This window comes from Chiloscyllium plagiosum, unplaced genomic scaffold (assembly GCF_037043375.1).
Source record: "Chiloscyllium plagiosum isolate Xiang-an unplaced genomic scaffold, Cpla_swu_hap1 HiC_scaffold_19, whole genome shotgun sequence".
NCBI classification, from domain to species: domain Eukaryota; kingdom Metazoa; phylum Chordata; class Chondrichthyes; order Orectolobiformes; family Hemiscylliidae; genus Chiloscyllium; species Chiloscyllium plagiosum.
Genome location: NW_028270157.1, coordinates 55,488,839 through 55,514,905, shown reverse-complemented (window position 1 = coordinate 55,514,905; position 26,067 = coordinate 55,488,839). Strand labels below are relative to the sequence as shown.

The 26,067-nt window shown below is 39.1% G+C and overlaps 2 protein-coding genes across 5 annotated transcripts in view; one reads left to right on the top strand and one right to left on the bottom strand.

The window, feature by feature from the left end:
• Nucleotides 1-9,946, top strand: part of aass (aminoadipate-semialdehyde synthase) — a 73,838-nt gene extending 63,892 nt beyond the window's left edge. For both annotated transcript variants that reach the window (XM_043709191.2, XM_043709192.2), the window contains exons 20-24: nt 1,375-1,470; nt 2,170-2,285; nt 4,781-4,869; nt 7,215-7,391; nt 9,520-9,946. In XM_043709191.2, coding sequence (XP_043565126.2) covers nt 1,375-1,470; nt 2,170-2,285; nt 4,781-4,869; nt 7,215-7,391; nt 9,520-9,635 — 594 coding nt within the window. In that variant the 3' untranslated portion in view covers nt 9,636-9,946. The remainder of the gene's footprint in view (nt 1-1,374; nt 1,471-2,169; nt 2,286-4,780; nt 4,870-7,214; nt 7,392-9,519) is intronic.
• A 2,326-nt stretch (nt 9,947-12,272) lies between these two features.
• Nucleotides 12,273-26,067, bottom strand: part of LOC122559541 (receptor-type tyrosine-protein phosphatase zeta) — a 265,364-nt gene continuing 251,569 nt past the window's right edge. For all 3 annotated transcript variants that reach the window (XM_043709180.2, XM_043709179.2, XM_087997408.1), the window contains 6 exons: nt 25,439-25,512; nt 23,899-24,027; nt 20,827-20,973; nt 15,292-15,434; nt 14,366-14,501; nt 12,273-13,062 (listed from right to left, as the gene is read on the bottom strand). In XM_043709180.2, the coding sequence (XP_043565115.2) occupies nt 12,916-13,062; nt 14,366-14,501; nt 15,292-15,434; nt 20,827-20,973; nt 23,899-24,027; nt 25,439-25,512 (776 nt within the window). In that variant the 3' untranslated portion in view covers nt 12,273-12,915. The remainder of the gene's footprint in view (nt 13,063-14,365; nt 14,502-15,291; nt 15,435-20,826; nt 20,974-23,898; nt 24,028-25,438; nt 25,513-26,067) is intronic.

Here is a 26,067-nt window from a genome sequence, read left to right as displayed (position 1 = left end):
TAACCCCTTTTTAAAAATAATGACACAGTTTTATCCCCTGTCTCCAGCTATGCTGAACTTAACTGTAATTGCTCATATGATATATAATAGACCTATTTCTTGCAGATTCATTTGAGCAATTTAACACACTGAGGTTGGAAATTAACTTTCAAATGAGTCATCAGGTGGCTAACATTGTCGCTGACTTTGAAGGAATCACATACATACTCCTGGAGCAGCCTTGCTGTTCTTCTTTATTGAACTCTCACTCCTGTCTCTCTCTGGCAGTGTAACTCTAGAAAATGTTAAACGTCCAATTTCAATTGGTTGCGTCAACGTGGTGAAGACACAAGAAGAGCCTGTTACCATTGTCTGTGTTGATCAGTGATTGTATTTGAGAATGCAGTTTATATAATTTTATCTTTCTGATTTTCACCTCTCCTGATCTTTAATGTGCGCATGGAATGGTGTCTGACAGCTCTCAAATCCTCCTAAATCTCTGCCCTCCTTCAATTCTGACCTCTTGTGCATCTCCAATTTTTATTGCTCCATCATTGAAAGCTATGCTTTCTGCTACCTGTGTCTTTGGCTCTGGAATTCCTTCCTTAAACCTTTTGTTTACCTCTCTCTCACTTTTTTTCCTCCTTTTTAAGACACCTGTTAAAATCTACATCTCTGATAAAATCAGCTTATCCTACCTCCTTGTGTTTGGTGTGATACATTCTGTTATTGCTCCTGTGATGCTTCATGCATTGTCTCAAAATATAAGGATGCTGTCCGAATGCAAGTTACTATTGTATTTCCCTCTTTTCTGGATACCTTCACTATTAATGAAGCTTTCAGACAAATTTTTATGGGTCTGTCTAATTTACTAATGCTCTGTTCACTTCAGAATCTTATCCTTGGCATTTCACTGAGAAATAAATTGTCATGCAGTTTCACCATTTCTTTTTTTTTCATTTTATACTATTTTCCAGACAGATTTAAGATTCTAATATTCCTTTAGAGCAATAGTTTTTATAGGCCTATTTTTGTGAAGACTATTTCTTGTCATGTGTTTAATATCAGCATCTGTTTTCTGCTCCAAATCCATATGTGCAATAATCCAGCTGGTCTTGACTGAGTGAGCTTTCCTGTATATTTCAGAGGATTTAAGGAATTGGCTTTCATGATTTGTCCAAGAAAGATTTAACCATTTTCATCTTCTTAGCTAAGAAGTTGATTCATTAAATATTCACCAACAGCCATCCGCTATACCACAGGAAACAAATGTCAAGCACCTTAAACAAGATCCTGGATGATGCTTAATCTGTTGAAGATTTTTGTAATTTGCAGTGCAGACCAATAATGAGACATATATGACCTGAATACGTATTGTCCTGTGTCCTCTTTCAGGGATATGCAAATGTAGTGAAAGGATTTCACAAGCTAGGATTGATCAATCCTGACCCATGCCAGCTACTTAGTCCTGACAGTCCTCCTTTAACTTGGGTATGTCTGAATATTTCAAAAAAAAATTCAATAAAAAGTAAGAGGTTTATTCTGAGAGTTTTGGATGCTCAGTGATAAATGATTGCTGCTGAAATATGGAATACTGTCCTTCTCTAATCCTATTTCTGAACTAAATTACTGTTACTAACAGTATCTAGTTCATTTTTTTTGAGTCATTTTATGACTCATTTTAAGTACTTGTTTTCTCCAGACTTTCTGATATGAAGCTTTTTGAGAAGTGCTGAAACTGCTTTTGTTTATCTTTATTTATTCCAAATTGTTTATTTTTAAGCAATTGTTTTTTTTTTCAAGTGTAGTAAGAGAACATTCATTTCCAACACGGAGAGCTGTTCACCGAAAGCTGTTCATCAAAACTCCTAGTCTTTTGAGAGAAAGACGGGATTGCAATGGTCCCAGTCTTTTCATGCACTTGTGCAACCAACTATGCAACATGCCACAGTCCTGTCTCTCCGGTTACATTCCTTGCTATTTGTTTGGTAAAATAGCAGCTTTAACTTGGTGCATAACCTTTGATGAGAACAATGAAGATGTTCACCTTGTTTGGAAAACTCCATTCAGGATTTGTTTAACCAGTAATTGATTTAAATAATATGTAAGTTTAACAGTGTAGCATGAGAGTAGAAAGTGCCTTATTTATTATTTTCCAAACTATTTGAAACTCTAATGTTTGTTGAACAGAGAGAACTGATGTGTAACTTGGTAGAAATCGCACCATCCAGTAGTTTGCAAAGACTCCAAGAAGCTGTTTATGATAAGATTGGAAGAGATGATCACAGAATGAGCACTCTGACATGGTAAGACAACCATTGATTTTAATTCGACTATTGATTCTGTTCTTTCTGCTAAATACACACACCCTCATCTCCAGTTTTCTGACAAGGCCAGAGTTTTCAATTTGTCACTGGCAATCAGTTCAGTGATAAATTGATGCAATAGCAATGAACTGAACAATGTACATGTATGATGCTTATTAATGTTTGTTCAGCAGTTGATCTAGCAGTCCAGCTGAGGACTTGGGGAATACAGTTTCAGGGTATCATAGTTGTGGGTATGTTCACTGAGCTGGGAAGTTGATTTGCAAATGTTTCATCCCCTGTCTAGGTGACATCTTCAGTGCTTTGGAGTGTCCTGTGAAGTGCTGCTGTACTGTGTCTTCTGGAATTTATTTCGTTCCATTCCTGCTGTTTCTGGTTGCTGATTCAGGTCGTTCTTTGTAGTGGCCGGTATATTGGGTCTAGGTCCATGTGCTTGTTGATATAGTCTGTAGATGAGTGCCATGCTTCCAGAAATTCTCTGGCTGTCCTCTGTTTAGCTTGTTCTATGATCGCTGTGTTATCCCAATTGAATTTGTGGTCCTTGTCACCCGTGTGTGGCTACGAGGGACACTTGGTCGTGGTGTTTGGTGGTAGTTGGTGTTCGTAGATATGGATTGCTAGTTTGCCCTATATAGTGTTTTGTGCAGTCTTTGCATGGAATCTTGTAAATTATGTTTGTCTTGCACATGGTGGGTATCGGGCCTGTTGTCCTGGTGAGCTGTTGCACTTCATAGGAGGCTCCAATGCACTGAAGATGTCACCTAGACAGGGGACAAAATGTCTGCAAATCAGCGAACATACCCACAATTACAACTGGCACCCGAGCTTTTACACAAACCTTGAATTTCAGGGTGTAACAGAATAAGGGTTCTGGCAGACAGGGCAGTCTTTCTGAGAATCAAACTCATCACATTCAGGACTATGTGGAGAAAAAAGAGTTGCCAAGTATTTATCTGCTTTGATCAACCAAGTGGTGATAGAAACCTTTGTAATTGAAAGAGATGATACATTTCTAATTCCTTTGCTATAATGCAGCTGTTTATTAAAGCAGTAGCCAGATACTTATCTGAAAGTATGCTATGTCTCTGTGTCCTTGCTGAGAGAACAAGATAATGTTTTTTTTTCTCACACTGCTTGTGCTGTTATACAAACATTGAAAGTTTGTGACAATTTGCTAGTCTCTTTGGGGTTTCCACTAAAGTTATGTCATGATTCTGATAAATTTAGAATTCTTTGTTCATTCTGAATCAGCGTGGGCACTTTAACTTTTCATTTATTCATTCACTGGATGCAGACATCGCTGGCTGGATCAGTATTTATTATTTATCCCTAATTGTCCATAAGAAGATGATAGTGAGCTGCCTTCTAGAACTGCAGTTCATGTGCCTTAGATACATCTATAATGCCATTAGGGAGGGAGTTCCAGGACTTTGACACAGTGACAGTGGAAAACATGCCAACATATTTCCATCTCTCGGATGATAAGTGGCTTGAAGGAGAACTTGCAGGTGATGTTTCCATGTATCAATGGCCCTTATCCTTCTGCATGGTAGCAGTTGTGAGTTTAGAAGGTGCCATCTGAGGAGCCTTGGCAAATTTCTGAGGTGCATCTTGTAGTTGGTACACACTGCTATGACAGAATGTCTGTGGAGAGAGTGAATGTTTTTGGATGTGCTGTCAGGTAAAGTGGGCTGCTTTCTCCTAGACAGTGTGAAGTTGTTGGAGCTGCCCTCATTTGGGCAAGTGGAGAGCATTCCATCATATGCCTGATTTTATGCCTTGTAGATCCTGGCCAGTCAGGAGATAAATTACTTGCCACAGAATTCTTAGTCCCTGACCTGCTCTTGTAGCCACACTGCTAGTCCAATTCAGTTTCTGGTCAATGGTAACCCCCAGAATGTTGATAGAGGGAGTTTCAGCAACGGTAATGTCATTGAATCTCCAAGTGATGATGGTTATTTTCTCTCTTGTTGGTCATTGATTGGCACTTGTGTGGCTCATCTGACCAAGAATTGTCCATGTCTTACTGCATTTGGAGATGGACTGCTTCAGTATCTGAGGGGTTGCAAATGCTGGTGATTATTATGCAATTGTCAGCAAACATAAACACATCTGATGTTATAATGAAGAGAAGGTCATTTGATGAAGCAGCTGAAGCTGATTGGTCCGAGTACCAAGGAGCTCCTGCAGAAATGTCTTAAACTGAGATGACTGACCTCCAACAACTGCAATCATCCTTCTTTGATTTAAGTATGACTCCAACCAGCTGAGAGTTTGCTCCTCAGATGTCTCTTTGCACTTTTCTTTCCTCTCTCTCTCTCACACACACACACAAAGACTTGATGAAGTAGAGAACGTTTTGTTGAGTCCTTTGATATGTGTCAGTCATAGATTGTCTTTATTCCAGTTTAAATGGCTATAATTGGTCAAAATGCCTTATTGCTTGTTGTGACATTTATTTGCTTTTGATAAAGGCTTGGCCTCTTTGACGATGAACCAATTCAGAAAGAAATGAGCCTTCTGGAGACTTTTGCGAAGCACATTGAGCCAAAACTTATCTATGGTATGAACAGCATTACATTTTGCCATGTTTTAACTTTACTAAATTTACCAACTTTTTATTTTGTTTTAAATAAACCATTGTGTAATTACAAAACAATGAATCATAAATGATAACCAAAAAAAAGCATGACTTACAAAATTCAAACACCTTGCTTTTAATAAGTTCCAATTGAAATGTTAGCCCTTTAGTTAAAACTCTGGACATTTAGATATCCATTGGAACTCCACTTATGAGAAGTCCATATTGGTATTTGCTGCTCAGTCCAGCCCACTATCTTATTAAATAGCAATATCATCAGATGTTAGTTGGATTTTTACTTAAAAGAAACATGGCATGAAGAATTTTTTTCTATTCTTAATGTTCTGTGTTAAGAATAATTACTAGGAATGGAAATATTTGTATTAATGTAGCATCTGTCATGTTTCCCCAAAGCACACTACAACCAATAAAGTGTTTCAAAATTTTAGTTGCACTGTGTGCATAACGAGGAAGAAATGGAGCCTTTCACTGGAATCAGTTTCCAGTCCTATTCTAGCATCACATTTCAATTGGACATCTAACTCTGCACTTGATAACAGTGAGAGAGTGGTCACTATTTCATAAGAGCGATGATAAGTTTAATAAGGTGGGGGAGGGAAAACTAAAACACAATGAAATAAAATGCTTTGATTAAAACAATTGTGCTGCAAATATACAGTATATCTCTTTTAAATGACATCTGTCTTATTATCTCCACAGTTTTTGCTGCTTTTAGTGAAAACTGTACAACTGCTGTCACATTTAGTTGATGAGTTGAGCTGTTTCTAGTACATTTGAGAAACACAAGTTGGCAGACAGCGAAGGTTACCTTCAAGTATAAGAGGATCTTGATTAGATCTGCCAGTGGGCCGAGGAGTGGCAGATGGAGTTTAATTTAGATAAACATGAGATGCTGCATTTTGGAAAGGCTAATCAGGGCAGGACTTATACACTTAATGGTGAGGTCCTGTGGAGTGTTGCTGAGCAAACAGACCTTGGAGTGCAGATTAATTATTTCTTGAAAGTAGAGTCGCAGGTAGATAGGATAGTGAAGAAGGCATTAGGTATGCTTTCCTTTGTTGGTCAGAGCATTGAGAATGGGAGTTGGGAGGTCATGTTGCCGCTGTACAGAACATTGGTTAGGCCACTTTTGGAATATTGTGTGCAATTCTGGTCTCCCTCCTATAGGAAGGATGTTGTGAAACTTGAAATTATACAGAAATGATTTAGAAGGATGGTGCCAGGGTTGGAAGGTTTGAGCAATAGGAAGAGGCTGAAAAGGCTGGGGCTGTTTTCCCTGGAGCGTCAGAGGCTGAGGGGTGACCTTATAGAGATCTATTAAAACATGAGGATAAATAGACAGTATTTTCCCTGGGGTGGGGGAATCCAGAAATGGAGGGCATAGGTTTAGGATGAGAGGGGAAAGATTTAAATAGGACCAAAGGGGCAACTTTTTCATGTAGAGAGTGGTGCATGTATGGAATGAGCTGCCAGGGGAAGTGGTGGAGGCTGGTACAATTACAACATTTAAAAGGCATCTGGATGCGTATATGAATAGGAAGGGTTTGAAGGGAAATGGGCCAAGTACTGGCACATGGGACTAGGATATCAGCATAGACCAGTTGGATCAAAGGGTTTCCATGCTGTACATTTCTATGACTCTATATTTATAGCATCGAGAGTGAATTTGAGCCAACAGCAAACTATGATTGTGTGTATTAACAAGAAATCTCATCTAATCACTTCAGTCAAAATTGCCCATCCTAGGTTGAAGATGGAGGTTGAGAACTATTATTTTGTTGTTTATCTGTGTCATTCCTTATGCAATAGGGACAGGGTTAAACCAGCTCTACAATCAAGCCCACAAGGCTATAATTCTTGAGTTTTGCTGAAAAAAGTTTTTTTTTCTTGAAATCATGTACTCATCAGGATAATTTGCAAAGAATACCAAATGTTCATACTGTATGAGAGGACAGTGCTGATTATTTGGCATAATCAAGGATTAAGAGTATAAGATGTGAAGATGTTTTCATATAGTGTTTTGGTCAAGATCTTATTTAATGGAGTCTGCAGTTTCAATGGAACATCTGGTCTATTCCTGCCTTTGTTTTTTATGCTGAGTTAAGATTGCTATTGTACTGAAGTGGTATGGTCATGCACATTTAATGTATGGTCTAACATGTATTTTATCCAGCTTAATTTCAGTGGGCAATATGTTTAGTTGAGAAGATGTGGAACTGTGATCCTCCACCTTCAATATGTGAAAACAGCTTTTGATTCTAGTTGTCTAACAGATCCCTGTTTGAACACTATCTGTTTTGTTTCAGCTCCTGGTGAAAGAGACTTGGTTGTCTTGAGGAACAGTGTTGGCATTAGACACGCTTCGGGTCAACTAGAAACTAAGCATGATAGTCTGGTGGTCTACGGTGATGTTGGGGGTTTCTCAGCAATGGCAAAAACTGTTGGCTACCCATGTGCCATCGGTGCTGAGATGGTTTTAGATGGTAATCCCTTTTACTTGTTCATAAAGTGATATATTTGAAGATCACACTGATGTTTCTCTTCATTCTGCATACTTTTGGTTTCTGTGTGGTGACTTTGAATAATGCTCGGACAAATCCTGGACCCTAATGAAAATTTACACGGTAAACCAGAGATCCCAGACAAAAATGATGCAAATACATCCTTTACCCCACAGTCCCAGTCAACTTTGGACTGATGTAGAGACGTTAATCTTGTTCTTAGAAACTTTGGATTCCAGCCAAAATCTAGATTGGCGTCAGTGCATTATTGAATATTGGAAGTTTCAGGTTTCATTGAACGCCTATTGCACATTTCCTGCCCATTCAGGAAGATTATAGCAATTTAATCACACTGTTCTCTTGGTGTTCTGAGAAATTCTTTTTGTGTGGGATGGTGGCAAGTGCCACATTTATTGCCCATAACTAATTGAGTACCTTGCTAGGAATAGTTCTGACAGCACTTAAGAATCAACCATATATTTATGGGTCTGGAGTCACATGTAGGTTAAGATGGCACATTTCCTTCCCTCAAAATCATTACTAAAGTAGGTTTTCTTTTTAATGGCGATCAAGAATAGTTACATGATCACGATTAAACTGGCTTTTAATTCCAGCTTTTTTTAAATTGAATTTGAATTTCACCATCTGCCATGAAGAAACTCAAACCCATGTCTCCAGAACAGGGGCTAGAGTTCTGGATTACTAGTTCAGTGGCATTACCACTGTCACCACCTCACCTCAATTAATAACATGAGAACCGATTAACTGGCCATTTGTCCCAGTTGTGTTTTTGGATCTTGCTTCATGATCACAAAAAAGAAAATGCAATGCTGCAGACATAAATAATTGCAGAACCAATTTCTTGGCTAAGGATGATGGGAGAAAATGCCAATGCAGATGCTTATTACTGATTACTACTGAGCTCAGTTAAAACATTGAAAAGCTGTTATAATTATCTGGAACAGGCTGGGGAGAGTGGGAGGTGTGAAACTTTAGTGGCCCTTAAAATCATAACAAAGTTAGGATAAATGAAAAGAAAATATTTCCACTTGAAGAATCTGAAACAAAGGATCATAATTTAATTGACACCAGTAAGGAATTTCAGAGTAGCAACTTTACAAAGATGACTGAAAACTATAACCAATTGTAACACTTGAGGCAAAAAGCATAGATGCATTTAAATGGAAATTTAGATAAATAGATGAAGAAAGAAACAGAAGATTATTGTTGTGGTTCTGTTCGCCGAGCTGGGAATTTGTGTTGCAGACGTTTCGTCCCCTGTCTAGGTGACATCCTCAGTGCTTGGGAGCCTCCTGTGAAGCGCTTCTGTGATCTTTCCTCCGACATGAACACCAACTAGCCACGAAACGACACGACCAGCTATCCTTAGTAGCCACACACGCAGATGACAACAACATGAGTTCGACTGGGAAAACACTATTATGATAGGACAAGCCAAACAGAGAACAGCCAGGGAATTCCTAGAGGCATGGCACTCATCCACAGATTCAATCAATAAGCGCATCGACCTGGACCCAATATACCGACCACGGCAACGGACAGCTGGAACTGATTAGCGGAAGCGGCAGAGACAAACCACTATAAATGCCGGAGGAAACATCACAGAAGCGCTTCACAGGAGGCTCCCAAGCACTGAGGATCTCACCTAGACAGGGGACGAAACGTCTGCAACACAAATTCCCAGCTCTGCGAACAGAACCACAACAACGAGCACCCGAGCTAAAAATCTTCTCACAAACTTTGAACAGAAGATTATCTTGATAGTGTTAAATGAAGTAAGGTGGAGGGAGGAGCCTAGGGAGAATAAACATCTGTTTTAAAGCTATAATTTTAATGTAACTTCTTGTCAAGACATTTTAAAAAGGAACTGATTTTAAAAAGGTGTTTTTCAGTTGGTGAGTGAGCTTGGTAGAAGTGTTAAGCCTGTAGTTGTGGACATATAAAGGACAAATATGTTCTATCATCAATGTTCATTGATAATTGCCTTACTCTGATATGTATTCCTTCACTTTCTCTTCACTTATCCACAAAAGTCATTGTGCTACATTCAATTCCATAACATTTTTGAAATTTCATTATGTTTTAACAGGTGAAATCTCCACTAAAGGAATACTTGGTCCGATGACCAAAGATATCTATCAACCAGTTCTGGATCGCATCAAGGCTGAAGGCATTTTGTACACTTCAAGCAGTACCTTTTCATGACTTGGAAATTATTCAGTAATATTCCAGCCTTAGTTTTCCATAGATTTTATTTACCACAAGCACTTATCAAATTTTTATCTGCATATTCAAATTACTTCTGTGAAATTCTTCGTTCACTCACTGCTACTGATCTTTCTTCGGTGTGTGGTCAATTATAATTTAAAAGGTGCAATACTTAATGGCACTTCTAATCATTGTAGACTGCAAGTTGCAATAATTAACTGTTAATAATACGGAATTTATTTGTTTGAAGTAACATTGTGACGTCCAGCAGTTTTTCAGATATGTGAATAAAGTTGACCATTCTCCAACAGTTTCAATACAACTTCAATTTTTATTGATAATACTTTGAGTGATCTTGTCTCACTCGATGCATCTTGAAACACTCTAAGGTTCAATATTGCTGAAGAAATTATGTTTATGGTTGAAAAGCTGTTTAAAGGCAAGGGCTTTTCTCTTAATTCTTCCTGGAGAAATCTCAGGGTTTAAATATCTACTTTCTTCTTAATACATCTGACTTTAAGTTGAAAAGTTAAATGAAAACATCAGTCATTATCAAAATCATTTCAGGGAAGAGTGTTTCGTTCTGATTTCCCAATAACATTCCCAACATCTCTCCAACCCACCCCATATATCCGTATTGAATAAAATAGGGTTTGTGCTCATCTGTCCAGTTGTAAAGGCACCACATAGGAAAGGGGTAGATTAGAAAAATCTGATCACTTAATTCTAATACCCTATAGTTTTGTCTGTTTAGAATGCTTGCAAAAAATTAATGCACCTATCACATTAAGACATTAAGAATACATGCAGAAGTATTTCAATAATTATCTAATAGTTGCCTAACCCCTTTTTACTAGTAATACAGTATCTTTTCTATAATATTTCATAGATTTTCAGTACTTGTGAAAATCCTCTTCTGTGAATTTTAACATCAAGTTGTTTTCTTTTTGTTTCTGCACCCCCCCCTATGATTTTTCTTTCACTAAGTGCAGCGTTTTAAAGACTTGTCTGTGAAATAAACACAGATGAAAAGGACGGAGCAAACATTTCTGCATCAAAAACTAACAGCAGAGCTTAGGATAGTATTCCGATATTTATTAGATACCTGGGTGGGCTGCAGAAGGAGGCAGCAGTCTTAGAATGATACAGCACAAGCAGTGACTTGTGTTTTTGGTAGGGTCTTACAATTGGTTTTCACTCTGTCCAAAGTCTTGTTCACAAAAATTACTTCAAGTATTCATCCAATTCCCTTTCACCATGTCTATAGAATCTTTTGTTATCCATTCAGTTGGTATATTCCAGATCATAATTCAGTTCTTTAAAAAATGTTTCCACATGCCACCTCTGGTTTTTCTTGCAACTGACCCTTTACAAATACAAACAGAATCATTTATCCAAACTATTCTTGATTTTGAACGCCTATATCAAAAATCATCTTCTCTATCATAACAGCAACTCCTGTCACTACCACCAACAACCCCCCCCCCCCCCCCCCCTTCTAATTTTAAACACTATGTTTTTGTTATTCAGGGAGCTCTATCAAACTTTGGCACCCTAGTTGGAATATGTCCATTCTCAATCTGAACTATCCCTTTAAACAACTGTTCTGCTGTGCACACATCCTCTCTTGCCTTTACAAAGTTCCATCAGGACAAATCCTCGTTCCTAGTACTACATGCTAATTTTCCATTACGATGTTGAATCCAAACTGGTTCACGTGACCAGAGCCTTCCACTCCCATTCAAATATCTTTTCAATCCAGTTCAAAATGGCTGTAATCCAGTTAGACCTGCCATCCAATGTTCTTGCTTAGTGTTCTTGTTATTCATTGATTAATTATTGCCTTTCCAGACAAATGTCATTTTCATTAGAAGGTTTCCAATTTTTTTCATTCAGGCTTCAAATAAAATGCAAAGCACAAACTTTGGCATATAAGTTAACAAATGGTATAGGTTATAGACAGAGTAATTTACATTGATAGCAAAAGAATTACCTGTGTGCTGAACAACATACAGGGAGAGAATTAATACATCTATGTTTTAAGCAGGCTTACTGGATAATACTTTAAAGTTAAACTCCAAACTGCATTTCTATTGTACAAAAAGGATTATTTTATTAATATTTTTCTTTCCAGAGTCTCAATATTGTAATCGACATTCCTAATTCTGCATTTTGGCCAAAGGTTAAATGCAGGACTGACATTAGGTAGGTGTTTTATATAAGAAGTAAGGATGCTTTAAAGCTGCTGTAGATATGAAAGTTAATCTCTAACTCCAGACATGTTGACAGATGTGCCTCACTAGGTGCTATTGGCACACTCCCAATAATGACCGCCAGTGCTAATCAGCTGGTAAATCTCATTTTAATTCTTCTGCAGTGGCCATAATGTAAAAACATCAGTCGCAACCAAATCACACATCATCTGGATCTTTTCTCTGTGAGAAGTCTTCCTAGAACTTACTATTTCTGTTGTACAAGTAGTTTAAACATTGCATGCTGTTATTTGTAAAATTACATCAAATAAGTCAGTAATAAACATCTGACGTGGGATTTAGAATCAAAGCTGAATTAGAGATATATTTAAACATTAATAAATTGCCAGCTACAACGACCATGTAGTCAGAACATCAAAAAAGACTAGAAAAGACTCTGTAGTAAAATATAAAAATCTAGAATTATAAATAGAGATTTGGTCCATGGACAGGCTCATTGTTCTACTATTTACATTATGTATTAGAAGATTAATTTTCGTTCTTTAACAATATGATGTCCATATTATCCAGACTTAATCAACATTTCATTCTGTACATTCAGTACATTGCTTGAGCACTGCTGAATGTTGGTTTTTAAATGGTGTTGACATGGTGGAAAATAGAGAAACAAGTCTTAGGCAGCAGCACTCTAGTAACCATTGATGTTGCAGTCAATAATCTCTTCTGGAAACCTCTGTAGAAGACACTGCCATGGATACACCCCCCGCCCACCCCCCTCCCCCGTTACAGACTGGAAGCAGACCATGGAACTTGACACTGAACATGCTGAAAATGCAACTACAGCGAATATCAGTCAGGCCAGCGTGATGCAAATGAAATATTCACACACTGCACAAACGATTTCTGCTAACAATTTTTCTTTTATATAAAAAGTCACCCACCAATTAGTGTTCATTGGTGACACAAAGTGGATACCAGGATTTCACAATGGATACCTATATAGTTAACGGGATCTTAAATAGGATTTTCTTTTGCCTCTGTTGGTGATGATATCTCTTGCACTGTTACACCAGAGACTCCATGCTTTCTGCTACATTACAGTCATTGGCAGACATGGCCATGCCATTGGTTTCCAATACAGTTGCAGGGTTTTCATCTTCTCTTGTACTGAACAGGCTGAGGACAGCTTTATACAAAAACTGGTACTGATCCTGGAGAAAGAGAACATATCTCAGTCTTTTCGTAACAGCATTGAGAATCACTGTGACTGGGTCAGAATCGTATCAATACAAAACATAAAATAGCTTTAAGGTACAGCCAGTCGGTGATGTATTCAATAATATCAAACTCACAATTCTGTATTTCCCTCTTTTGTAATTTTTCCAGTGAAACAGAAAGAGTTAACCCTTTTATTATGGGCAATTGTCATATGCTCACTTCTTGAAAGGCTTTTAAAATTTTCTTTGTATGTAATGTACAAACCGCTAGCTGTCCACAGTTTACCTAGGCTCTGTGCACAATGCTGAGATTTAGCAGCTACCCTGCTTCCTCTGGGATACAAGAATTGTGAGCACTTCATCTCCCACAGATATCAGCACTCAGCAGTCCCATCTTCCCCTCAGAGATTTGGTTAGAAGATGCAGTTCCTCTAGCAAAGGGCCATCTAGTTCAGTTGAAAACTCTTCCCTGCCCAGATGCATCATCCAGCTGAATGAATGGTATGACAATTGCCCTGAAATGATGATGGTCTGTGGCCAAATGTCAACATAGCAGGTACCTTGGGAGCATTCATTAAACACCACCCCATCCTGCCAAACCACTGAATGAACCACAATGCACCTATTGGATGTAAATATTTTTCAATATTGTTAGCAAATTTGTTAACAATGGGACTTCTGCAGAAGGAAGGAGGATTTACCTTAGGGAGCTGTTAGCCAATCTGATTGAGCTCAATGATGGACACTGGAGTGCAGGAAAGAGCTCCATAAAGAATCATGGCTGTCCCAGAAAAGTAAGTCTCAGAGTTGTAGTATAGAAAGGATCCCTCAAATCCAGAGACGGGAATAAGGCCCTCGGTTTTGTAGGGTGGATGGGCCAGAAGGAAAGGTGAAATGACATCTTTGGGGAGTGCACTCTGTTCAGGCCCTGAAATATATTACCCTTCTCCCCGGCTTTTTATCATGTTGGCCATTTAGACTGTGGACAGTATTGTTCAGGTCAATAGGCTGCTAACAAGTCTACATTAGCCTCAATGTTTAAATGACATGGATGAGCAGTCCCAGTGAGTTTATTATGGGTGATGGGCTAAGTCAGATGACATATTCTACACTACACAACACAAACACTTGTCAATTTCTGTTCGTTGGAACATTCCCCACTAGGTAGCCCACAGACTGAATGTCAGGTTTCCTTCAATTTTCCATCAATTTCAGACAGATGGTTAAATATGTTTTTGGAATTTTTATGGCAAAATGGTAACGAACTCTGCACTTATATGCTATGATTCTGACTTACAACATCGGTGAAGACACCGGGCCTCATTAAATTAATCATTTTAGCCACTTGATAAACGTCCACTGAGTTTTCACTTTCCAGTTGGTGCATTAGATTAGTTAAAGCACAGAAAGTACCAGCTGTGTTTCCTCCATGTCTGAAAAGAAATAAAAGAAGTTTACATTTTTATACACATGCACACAGAGCACCCTTTGTGTATTCTATTTGCTGTGATACAACTGCGGTCTAGTCCAATGTCATAAAAAGTTCACAGTCAATCTAATGAATATTAAAATTTCAAATAAAAATCAGAAATGTCCTGGAATCATGCAGATATACAAGCTTAGATTAAGGACAATGATTAACTGAAAATTTTACTGGGCCTGTCTTCCCCTCAGCCAAAACAAGTACAACAACAGGGTGTCTGGACAATAAGATCAATCATACTGCTGCCAGAAACAGGATCGAGAGAGTGGTGCTGGAAAAGCACAGGAGGTCAGGCAGCGTCCGAGGAGCAGGAGAATCGATGTTTCGGGCATAAGCCCTTTATCGGGAATTATGCCCGAAACGTCGACTCTCCTGCTCCTCGGATGCTGCCTAACCTGCTGTGCTTTTCCAGCAGCACACTTTTTGATCCAGGTACCCAGCATCTGCAGTCCTCGCTTTCTCGTAGTTGCTGTCGGAAACAGTATTATCAGGTTAGGTCAGAAAGAGAATCTCCTCACAATAGTCATTCCACAGAATCCATTCAGATACCTCCAGATCAATCCTTTCTCCAGGGAACAGTGGATCCCTCAAATTCAGCCTTTAATAGACCTCACTTTGTGTCTTATTTGACCATATGATCACTTCTATTTCTGAGAAGGCATTTTCATTAACAGTCATTTGTTTCATTTGAGACCTCTGTTGCACGAAAGGCTTCAGTTTAGAAAAGGAGAAAGACATACTCGTCATGGACAATAGTTGGCCCATCCCTTGTAGAAGCTTCTTCTCGTATTATATTGAGAAGCTCGAAGGTTTTGCTTATCGGCCCGTCTGGATTTGGCCATTTTGGGGACTGATAGTGCCTCACTTCAAGCACATAGTCATCCTGTAATGAAGGGAATTACAAACACAGCATTACTGATCATACAGCTCTGTTATATTCAAACTACTTCTGACAGAGTGAGAGGATTTTTAAAAAATGCTACCGTATATTTGTGTAAAAGTCAATCTCATGTAAATGTCAGCCCCTTATTTTTGGTCAATAAAATTGTGTATTATCCATATATCTTGTGTAAAGGTTGACCCTACTATATCGCATTATAAACCTCTTACAAAGGGAACTGCATGTTCCCATTAACCCACTTCATTCATACTCGTAATTCTACTTATCGCTCTTTGTTTACTATATTGCGTCTCTGTTCATTCATTCGGTCATTCATAACTCTACTTAGTCGAGAGTGTGGTGCTGGAAAAGCACAGCAGGACAGGCAGCATCCGAGGAGCAGGAAAATCATCATTTCAAGCATAAGCCCTTCATCAGGAAATAATCTACTCAGCCCACTTGGTTTACTAGAGCATGTTTTATTTCATTCATTCACTCAGACCGGTACTCAGTCTATGGGTACTTATTGCACTTTGTTCACTATACATCCAAAAGTTAATATCATTAAACGGTTAATCAATTTAATTGTGCCATTTCAACTGAATAAAAGTTAGATATATTAGCTACATATATTTTTAATTTTTGACAAATTTGTTAATGTTGCTGAGGTTATTACATACCAGAGTAAATGGGAGGGAAACAGAAAACTTTGGCCAGAAAGTTCAAGACGCTTAAACATTCAGAATTTACTAAATGTTTCATTTTAAATGTCGCATTATACTCAGCCATGACAATGTTGAACAGTGTGATTTTGCAGGATTTCAATGAATCTTTGACATGTTAAATTTTTGCACTGGTATGTAGAAATACAATTTCCTACCAGTGGTTCATTCTTGTTTCTCTTGCTTTTATCCAGTAATTACTTTTACCATAATTCATTGTGTTTTTCTTCTTTACCCAGGATTAGTTAGGCCATCAAATTGACTTCTGCTAATAATACAGTATTTCGAAGTGCACCATGAATTCCAGCCCCTCAAAACTAATGCCAGTGTACTAGTCGACCCTATAAATTGAATCTTTAAAAATAGTCTAAAAAATTTGACTTTTACACATGTATATATGGTATGGTGTCTAAAAGTAGGATCATCATTGGACACTCTGCAGACTTGCTTGTGAACAGTCAAAACTCACCTTCAGAACTCTGTCACCAAGACTTAGACCTCTGAACTTTCTGGATTGTGAAATTGCATCTAATTAAAGTGTCCCAAGGTATTTTTAAGCATTTTGATGCATTGAGTACTTCACTAGTTCCAATTAGAGGAAAATAAATTTGAATAATCCGCAAACTATCTTAGAAGCAAACTATTATAGTAATACATGCTCGAACAGATATCTCTCAAATGAATGAGGTAAGAGAACTAGTTTCTCAGTGATTAGGATATTGGTCCTAAAAGTGTTATATCTGTAAGCTTTGGGGTTTGGTCACATCTTGTTCATCTCCAATTTCCACAATTTACTATCGGCTGTCTTGCAGCAAGCTATGATGCACCTCTATTGTACTCCTACTGAAACAAGTCAATCCCAGGAGCTTCATATGAACAATAACCATACGAGATGCTACAATTACAAAACGACACTAGGGGAAATGATGAAAACATTGGCAAAGGTTTTAAGGAATGACTTGAAAGGAGAAAGGTGCAGAGATTCAGGAAGCAATTTGCAGAACTCAGAGCCTAGGCAGTGGAAAGGATGGCCAAAGAGGCAGCATGGTGGCTCAGTGGTTAGCACTGCTGTCTCACAGCACCAGGGACCCAGGTTCAATTCCAGCCTCAGGTGACAGTCTGTGTGGAGTTTGCATGTTCTCCCTGTGTCTGCGTGGGTTTCCTCTGGTTTCCTCCCACAATCCAAAGATTTGCAGGCCAGGTGAATTGGCCATGCTAAATTGCCCATAATGTTAGGTGCATTAGTCAGAGGGAAATGGGTCTGTGTGGGTGACTCTTCAGAGGGTTGGTGTGGCCTTTTTGGGCCAAAGGGCTGTTTCCATACTGTAGGGGAATCCAATCGAGAGGTGAAGTGATGAAAATTGGAGCTGCACTGCAGACCAGAATTAGAATATTAAAAATGATCTTCCAGATCTTTACATAATTTATTCTCTTTCACGGGATGTCAGTATCAATGGAAAGGCCTGCATATACTGCTTAAGTTGGCAAAGCAATGGTCAGCCACTTTTCTAAACCACTAGTCCAGGGTCTTGTTCTGTAGCCCTCCTTCTTCATTCATATGAGACACATCTATTTGAGCATGTATTAATACAGTAGTTTGGTTCCAACATAGGTCAAGAGGATTATTCCAATATGTTTTCGTCTAACTGTAATTGGTGAACTTCTCAATGCACAAAAATGGTAAAAAAGTTCTGGAGATATATACTTTAATTAGATGCAATTTTACAAGGTCTACTTACGATGCTGTTAGGGAAGGGTTTTCCAGGATTGTGACTCAGCGACATTGAAAGAATAATTGCATAGTTCCCAATCAGGATGGTGTGGGGCTTGGATGGAACTTGCAGGTTGTGGTGCTTCCAGAAACTTGCAGCTGTTCTCTTTCTGGGTAGTAGAAGTCATGGGTTGGAAGGTGAGTCACTACAGTGCATATTGTAGATGGTACATGCTGTGGTCCTTGTGTTTATAGTGAAAGGAATGAATATTTAATATGATAGATGGGGTTCCATCCAAGCAGGCTGCTTTGCCCTGGATAGCTTCCTGGATGTAGCTGCGTTCATCCAAGCTAGTGGAAGTTATTTAATCACATTCCTAGCTTCCATCATTGAATGTTAAAGCGAAGTGATTAGATTCGTTCTGGTTAGAGAGACAGTCATTGCCAGGCACTTGTTTGGCATTACTGCAATATATCAGCCCAGCTGGAATGTTGCTACGATCTATAAAGATCAACTCAGTACTCAAGTTATTGAGAATGGTCCTGAAAATTGTACAATTATCAGTGAGCAGCCCCATTTCTGTCCTTATGATGGAGGACAGGGCATTGATAAAGTGGTTGAAGATGTTTGGACCTAGGATACTAACCTATGGAACTCATGAAGCAATGTCCTGTGACTCACATGATTGACCACCAACGGCCACAATCATCTTCCTTTGTGCTAAGATTCCAACACGTGAGGCGTTCTCCCTATATTCCATTGATATCAGTTTGATTAGGGTTCCTTGATGCTGCACTTGGTTAAATGCTTCCTTGATGTCAAGGCTAATTAATTTCCTGATCTCAAGTTCAGCTCCTCGTCCATAATTGGACAAAGCCTATAATGAAGTCAGGAGCTGAGTGGACATGGTGAAATGCAAGCTAAGTGCCAGTGAGCCAGTTACTGCTGAGTAAGTGCCACTTCATAGCACTATTGATTACACCTTCCATCTCTTTATTGATGATTGAGAGTAAACTGATGGGCCAATAATTGACCAGATTAGATTTGTTACTGTACTTGTGGCTATGTCAATTTTCCACATGGCTGAATTAGATGCCAGTGTTGTAACTGCACTGGAACAGCGTGGCTGGGGTTGGGGCTAGTTCTGGAGCATCAGTTTTCAGTACTGTTGTCAGAATCAAAACAGGGTCCATAGCCTTTGTAGTACCTAGCACCTTCATCCATTTATTGACATTATGTGAAGTGAATCGAAGGCTGGAAACTTTAAAGCCAGGGACCTCAGGAGGAGGCAGAAATGAATCATCCACTCAGCAATTCTGGCTTAAGGTGCTCGCAATTGTATCAGCTTTGGCTTCTGTACTGATGGCCTCCCCCATAATTCTGATTTTCATTCATTGTTTGTTACTTTTCCCACATTGTTATTATTTTTGTCAACCTCAACGGAGAGTGCAGGTCAACCACTTGGAGGATCTGCTCAGTCGGCAAAGCTCAAAATATCTGTACACTTAAGACTGCCCACTTGTCGAATTCATTGGTACCTTACAAAAGATGTCTTACCCAAATGGCTTTCAACGGATAAGCATAGGGAATAAAGCATTGGTGCAAGAAATGGCCAAGAGAGAGACTGATGATCAGATACCACAGTTTCCAGCATAATCCTGCTGTTGAGTAGAACATGCTTGATCTGTACCATTTGGTGAAACAGAGAACCACCTAATAATTATTCAGCAATACAGAAGTGCTGAGACACTTCACAGGCTGAACAACATCTCCAAAGAAGCACAAGCTGATTGTTGTTTGAGATATGAACCCCATCTCAGAAATAAGCAACAGCATTGAAGAGAGAACAAAACAAACAGAGGATGGGGAAGATCACATAACATCAAACATCTGTAAAATGGTTTAAGTGGAACATTAAGAAATAAGTAAGGAGCAGTAGCAATTGCATGGGAGGCATAATGACAGAAAAAAATATGTATATCAGACACAATCTAAGGAGAGTTAATGTGGGATAGGAAACTTGCAAAGTGTAAATGGCTCCAGTGATCCAGTGGAAGCAAAAATTGTAGGCCACTGTGAAGGTCTTTAACCAGACCCTTTCAAAATGTGAATAAAAACTTTATATTGCTAGATGGTACAGAATAAATGACTTCGTTTAAATCTAATGATATTTGCTGTTGAAGTAATGTCACTCAAGGTTTACAAAATGATATGTTGTTAAAGACATCGAACTGTTTTATTTCATAGGCTAGATTACCACATCTGGAACATTGGTCTCCTTACCCAAGGAAAGATTAGTTCAGCAAATATTCACCAGACTGATTGCTGGAATGGTAGGTTTGCTGCAGGAGGAGAGACTGGGTTTGACTCAGCCTCGATACACTGGGGTTTAAAACAAAGAGACATCATCTCATTGAAATCTCATTGACATGGCTGTAGCGATTGGTTGTAGGGATGATGTATCCCCAGCTGAGGGGTGGGGGGATCCGGAAGAAGGTGTTGAGGTGTCAGGATACATTGTAGGTCTTTTCTGATTGAGAGGAGGAGAGATTTCTTCAATCAAATGAATCTATGGAACTCTGCGCTACAGCAGGCTGTGGAGCCTGGGTCTCTGAATATGTTTAAGAAAGAAGTAAATTTCTTGAGGTTAAAGGTGTCAAGGGTATGGGAAAATAGCAGAATATAGTGATGAGATAGAGAATCAGCCACGATCATGTTGAATGGTAGAGAGGGTTCTGAGTTGATTGGTCCACATCTGCTCCTATTTTAATTTCATGTCTGTATATTCCCATTTAAAATAAGCAGCTGCAGGACTCTAATAGTTGCACCAAGCAAACTGAATCAGACTTACAGCAAAACATTACACACGTTATGGCTTGTGTTTCAAGACGAATCAATTTTTGACAACCTCACAATGAGTCACAAGTCTCCCTCCAGGCTTACTAATGTTTGCCGTGTTACCTGTGTTGCTTCAAGAATGAAGTCCTGGATGATGAGCTGCTCCTCATTGGAAAGACAAAGATGGCTCTGGTTGATCAGGCTTACTGTAAACGCTTCACAATTCATTGGTTCCTCCTTCCTCGGCCAGTACACAGATTCATTCTCAGTCTGTGAATAACAATCCCATCATGTTTGTATCCTCACAAATCTATTGGTTTACAGACAAACTACAAGCATTTTGTTTAAGAACTCTCTGAAACTCCAGGAGGAGAACAGTCAGACGCTTTTTTAACATATGAGTGGAACTGAATTGACTCTTACGTTGAATACAGCAGCACAGGAATAAATCATGGTCAGCAGGTCACAACAAGCATTAGCTAATTCACTGTCGGGCATTAGGTGCCGTTGTTTTTGGCGCTTATGTTTTTTTTTAAAATCAGAGCTAACAACACTGCATCTATTTTAAAAATTTAAATCTAATTTGCTTGATCATGAGCATCGTTGAATAGAATAAAGTAATTACACATTTGTTCACTCAAATGCATGGCTGTGGCTCAGGGAACAGCACTATATGTGTTCAAATCCCATTTCAGTCCCATTCTGGGGGACTTGAGTGCAAAAAGTGAAGCTGAAGAGAAAGTGCTACTCTCAGATGAGATGTCAAATTAAGACCCAGTCTGCCTTCTCAACAGCCTGCAAAAAAAAAACTTTTTTGAAGAGGAACAGTGGTATTCTTACTGATGTCCTGTCTACTACTTTATCCCTGAGCCAACATCATAGAACATAGATCATAGAACATAGAACTATACAGCGCAGAACAGGCCCTTCAGCCCTCGATGTTGCACCGACCTGTGAACTATTCTCTGCTCGTCCCCCTACACTGTCCCCAAAATCATCCATGTGTTTATCTAAGGATTGTTTAAATCTCTCTAATGTGGCTGAGTTGACTACATTAGCAGATGCAGCATTCCACGCCCTTACCACTCTCTGCGTAAAGAACATTCCTCTGATATCTGTCTTAAATCTATCACCCCTCAATTTGTAGTTATGCCCTCTCGTACAAGCTGACGTCATCATCCTAGGAAAGAGACTTTCACTGTCTTCCCTATCTAATCCTCTGATCATCTTGTATGTCTCTATCAAATCCCCCCTTAGCCTTCTTCTTTCCAATGAGAACAGACCCAAGTCTCTCTGCCTTTCCTCAGAAGACCTTCCCTTCAAACCAGGGAACATCCTGGTAAATCTCCTCTGCACCTTTTCTAATGCTTCCACATCCTTCCTGAAATATGGGGACCAGAACTGTACACAATACTCTAAGTGTGGCCACACCAGCATTTTGTAAAGTTGCAGCATGATGTTGTGGTTCCGGAAACTCAATCCCTCTACCAATGAAACCTAACACACCGTATGCCTTCTTCACAGCACTATCCACCTGGCAACTTTCAGGGATCTATGCATATGGACTCCAAGATCCCTCTGCACATCCACACTACCAATAATCTTTCCATTGGCCCAGTACTCTGCCTTCCTGTTATCCTTCCCAAGGTGCATCACCTCACATTAAGCTGCATTGAACTCTATTTGTCACCTCTCAGCCCAATTCTGCAGTTTATCGAAGTCCCTCTGCAACCTGTAATCATGACTCCAGAATTTCTGGTCATCATCCAATATATTCTTAATTTCCTATGTAACCTCAGTGGAAGAGCCAAAGTACCATAGAAACCTTGTTTCCACAGTTCTTCTGTCAAAGATCCAACTGGGTGAGCTAGACATTGTTTTGCTATAAATTCTATGTCTTACAATCTTATTCTCCACAACCACCTGATGAAGGAGCAGCGCTCCGAAAGCACTTCCAAATAAACCTGTTGGACTATAACCTGGTGTGGTACAATACCAGAATGTGTGCAAACAGAGGAAGGTTTTTTTGTTGTCTGTTTCTGAGCTGTCTTCTCATTGAGTCCAAAGTTCAATGCAAAAGTTTACAGTGTGATATAACTGAAATTATACATTGAAAAATACCCTGGATTGTTTGTTAAGTCTCTCATCTTTTAGAATGACCATGGTGGTTTCAGTTCTTTCATATGTAAATCGCAAAACTTTTTTAAAAAAAGTTACATTCTCAAGTGAACTTTAACAATTGGTGTCATGTCGGCCCAGATAATATATTGAAGGTGGGAGCCACCCTGTGATGCTGTCTGTGCCACATTGGTCAGACTGATTCTAATATAAAAGGTGAATTTACATAATCTAACATGGATTCATGCAGTTTTTGAGCAAAGTAAAATGTAATTCTGCAAGTACAAATTCACCCCACAAACTTATATGTGTGTATGTGCATGTGCGTGTGTGTGTGTGTATAGGAGTGTCTGTGTGTGTCTGTCTGTCTGTGTGTATAGCGCAATGGGGTCACCTGTAGTGTGACATGAACCTAAGGTCCCGGTTGAGGTCATCTTCATCGATCCCCATGAAGATGGCCTCAACCGGGACCTTAGGTTCATGTCACACCACAGGTGATCCCATTGCACGACACACACACACACAGACCCTCTCTCATTCGCTCACACATACATTCCCACACACACCCTCTCACAGACTTATACCCCTTTACACTCACATACACACACTCTCTCTCACAAACACTCATACACCCCCACAAACACACACACACACACATGAACACATATACATATAAATTTGTGGGGTTGGACCATAACCTTGTGTTGTGTGAGTTTTAACTTTGTATACCCCAGTCCAACACCAGCGTCTCCAAATCATGGCAATGTACTGCCACTGAATTCTTATTAGCTGCACTCTAATGTGTTTTGGAGTATATCAGTAAAGGACGGTACTGTGAATCATTCAGAAACATTGCTTGCACATGTTTAGATTGGATTGTGACAGATTTATATCTGAGATTTCAAATGCAACTTTTACATTGCGGAATTTGGCTCCAGCTAATAGAAGTAGCTTTTCTCTGCATTAAGGATTCTTCCAATCCTTCTCGCTAAAGCTGCTGGCAGAAACATTTATGGGTTGATGCACAAAATTTCAAATTAAAATGAGCCAGTTTAAAAATGAAATAAGATTCCATACCAGCACTTGATTATCTGACAGCATGACAATAATTTGAGAATTGTAGTCCCATATCATTTTCCAAAAGTCCTTTGTGGTATGTGGCAGTGGGTGTTGAGTTATAATGAATTCATTACTTTGATGAAATCCCTGGGATTAAATACAAAGCAAAGTACAAATGTACAAGAATGATAATCTCCATAATACAAATTCATCAGGTTATGCTTGTATCATTTATCAGCACATTCAAAATTACAAAAACAAACAAAATGAGAAAAGCAAATCCAGTTCTGGTACAAGTGAACCTCCAAACAGATGACAGTTATGCATTTCAGCAACATTTAGTGCAAAGGTTTGGCTCAAAATCAAGGTTGAGACTCTAGTTCAGTACTGAGGGAGTGCTGCAGTGCTGGAGGTGCCATCATTTCAAATAAGACCTTGTACAGAGGGCCCATCTGCCCTGTCAGTTTGATGTAAGAGATCCTGTAGAAATACTACAAAGTAGACCAGGGAAATTCTCTCCAGTGTCCTGAGCAATATTTACCCCTCAATTAACGTCGCCACAGCAAATTGTTTAGATAGTATCCCATTGCTGCTGTGTCAGCTTCCAGTGTACAAATTGGATTTTGCATTTCCTACCTCACAACAGTGACTATATTCCAAAAGTATTTCTTTAACTGGCTGCTGCCCTGCTCTTTGTCCCATTTACTTTAATTAACCTTGTCACAATAGCTGTCAAAGTGGCTTTGATCCTTCAAACTACAGAATATGGCACCCACTACTGAAGAAGCAGGTATATGACTGATTCTGTTCCACCTCTGCTCCCGCTTTGGACTGTGTTTGGACTGTGCTGCTACTACTGGGAAGACACCTGGCCCAGAGGTTCACCCAGGAAACTTCTGCAAAAGGTACGTGGGCATTTTTAATCTGATCTGGGTCCAAAGTAGGGATTCTGACCCACAGCAGACAACTTGAGCCACAGAGACATAATAAAGAGGGAGGAGAAAGGATGAGCGTAACCATAAATTAATTGATAAATAGGATCTGGCCTCAGATTTCAAACCTCAGATTTAACTTGCAATACACACATTGAGTCAAGTCATTTCTTTCTCTCTCTCTCTTTCTCTCTCATGGAATTCCAAGTCTGGCAGCACAAGTAGTACTTGCTTGAAAAGCACGAGGAGCAACTAGTGGTGTCACTCAAAGATATCTAAGCTGTGATCTGTGAGCTTATTTCAGTCCAGTGAAGCATTTACTGGTCTCAAATGTCTGCTCAATTCCACTTCCTTAAACATCTTAAATGACCTAAAACATCTAAAAGACTCATAATCGCTGTTTCCTGATTACTACAAGAATTCCTTTAGCACAAGGAAGATTAAAAAGCAGTGGTGAATCTTCCAAACTTTTAAGCTTTGGGAAGTGAAAAGCTTGCATTTTGTGAATGGTTCATATTTTTGCCTAACCATAAGGAGTCCACACATTAATGAAAACCTTCAGTCACAACCCGCAGCATTGTCCGACCATGATGTAAACCTGCACAGACTGTTTTTAACATGCTTACCGAAATGTAAGAAGCGTTGATGTAATCAGAGCCCTCTGCAGCTGAGGTTGATAGTCCAACTCTTGATCTCTCCACTAGAATGAAAAAAAAACCCACTTACTTTCACCTACAGGTTACAGTAGATATTGGCAGTGCAGCTGACCAGCTCTCACAAAGTTCAGGGTTCCAGAATTCTCACAGGAAGGGGATGCCTGCAATACAGCACTATGGTACCATGATGGACCTGAGAAACTATGACAATAGGTCTTTCTGCAATTTGCATTTCCCGACACAAGGGGATGAATGAGAAAAGTCAGGATGTTTCCCTCTGAGTATGATGCATTTTTACATAAAAGCATCACTTTGCACCCAAAAAATTAAGATCTGACATTAAATTACTTAGATTGGGTAATAATTTTAACTATTCATATCCTAAAATTGTTATCCTAATTAATCTGTTTCCCTTCTACCAGTTTTTGAAGTATTTAAATAAACACCTTTTTGTATAGCCCATCCCCCTCCTGTTGGATCAAGGTTTACAAAGTTCAATTTCTTTCTGTCATCTCAGGAAATATTTTGCAATGCTGATTAGGCAGTTGGAATGATAATAAATTATTTAAATCTTTCTTGCCATAGATGATGTTTGAAGA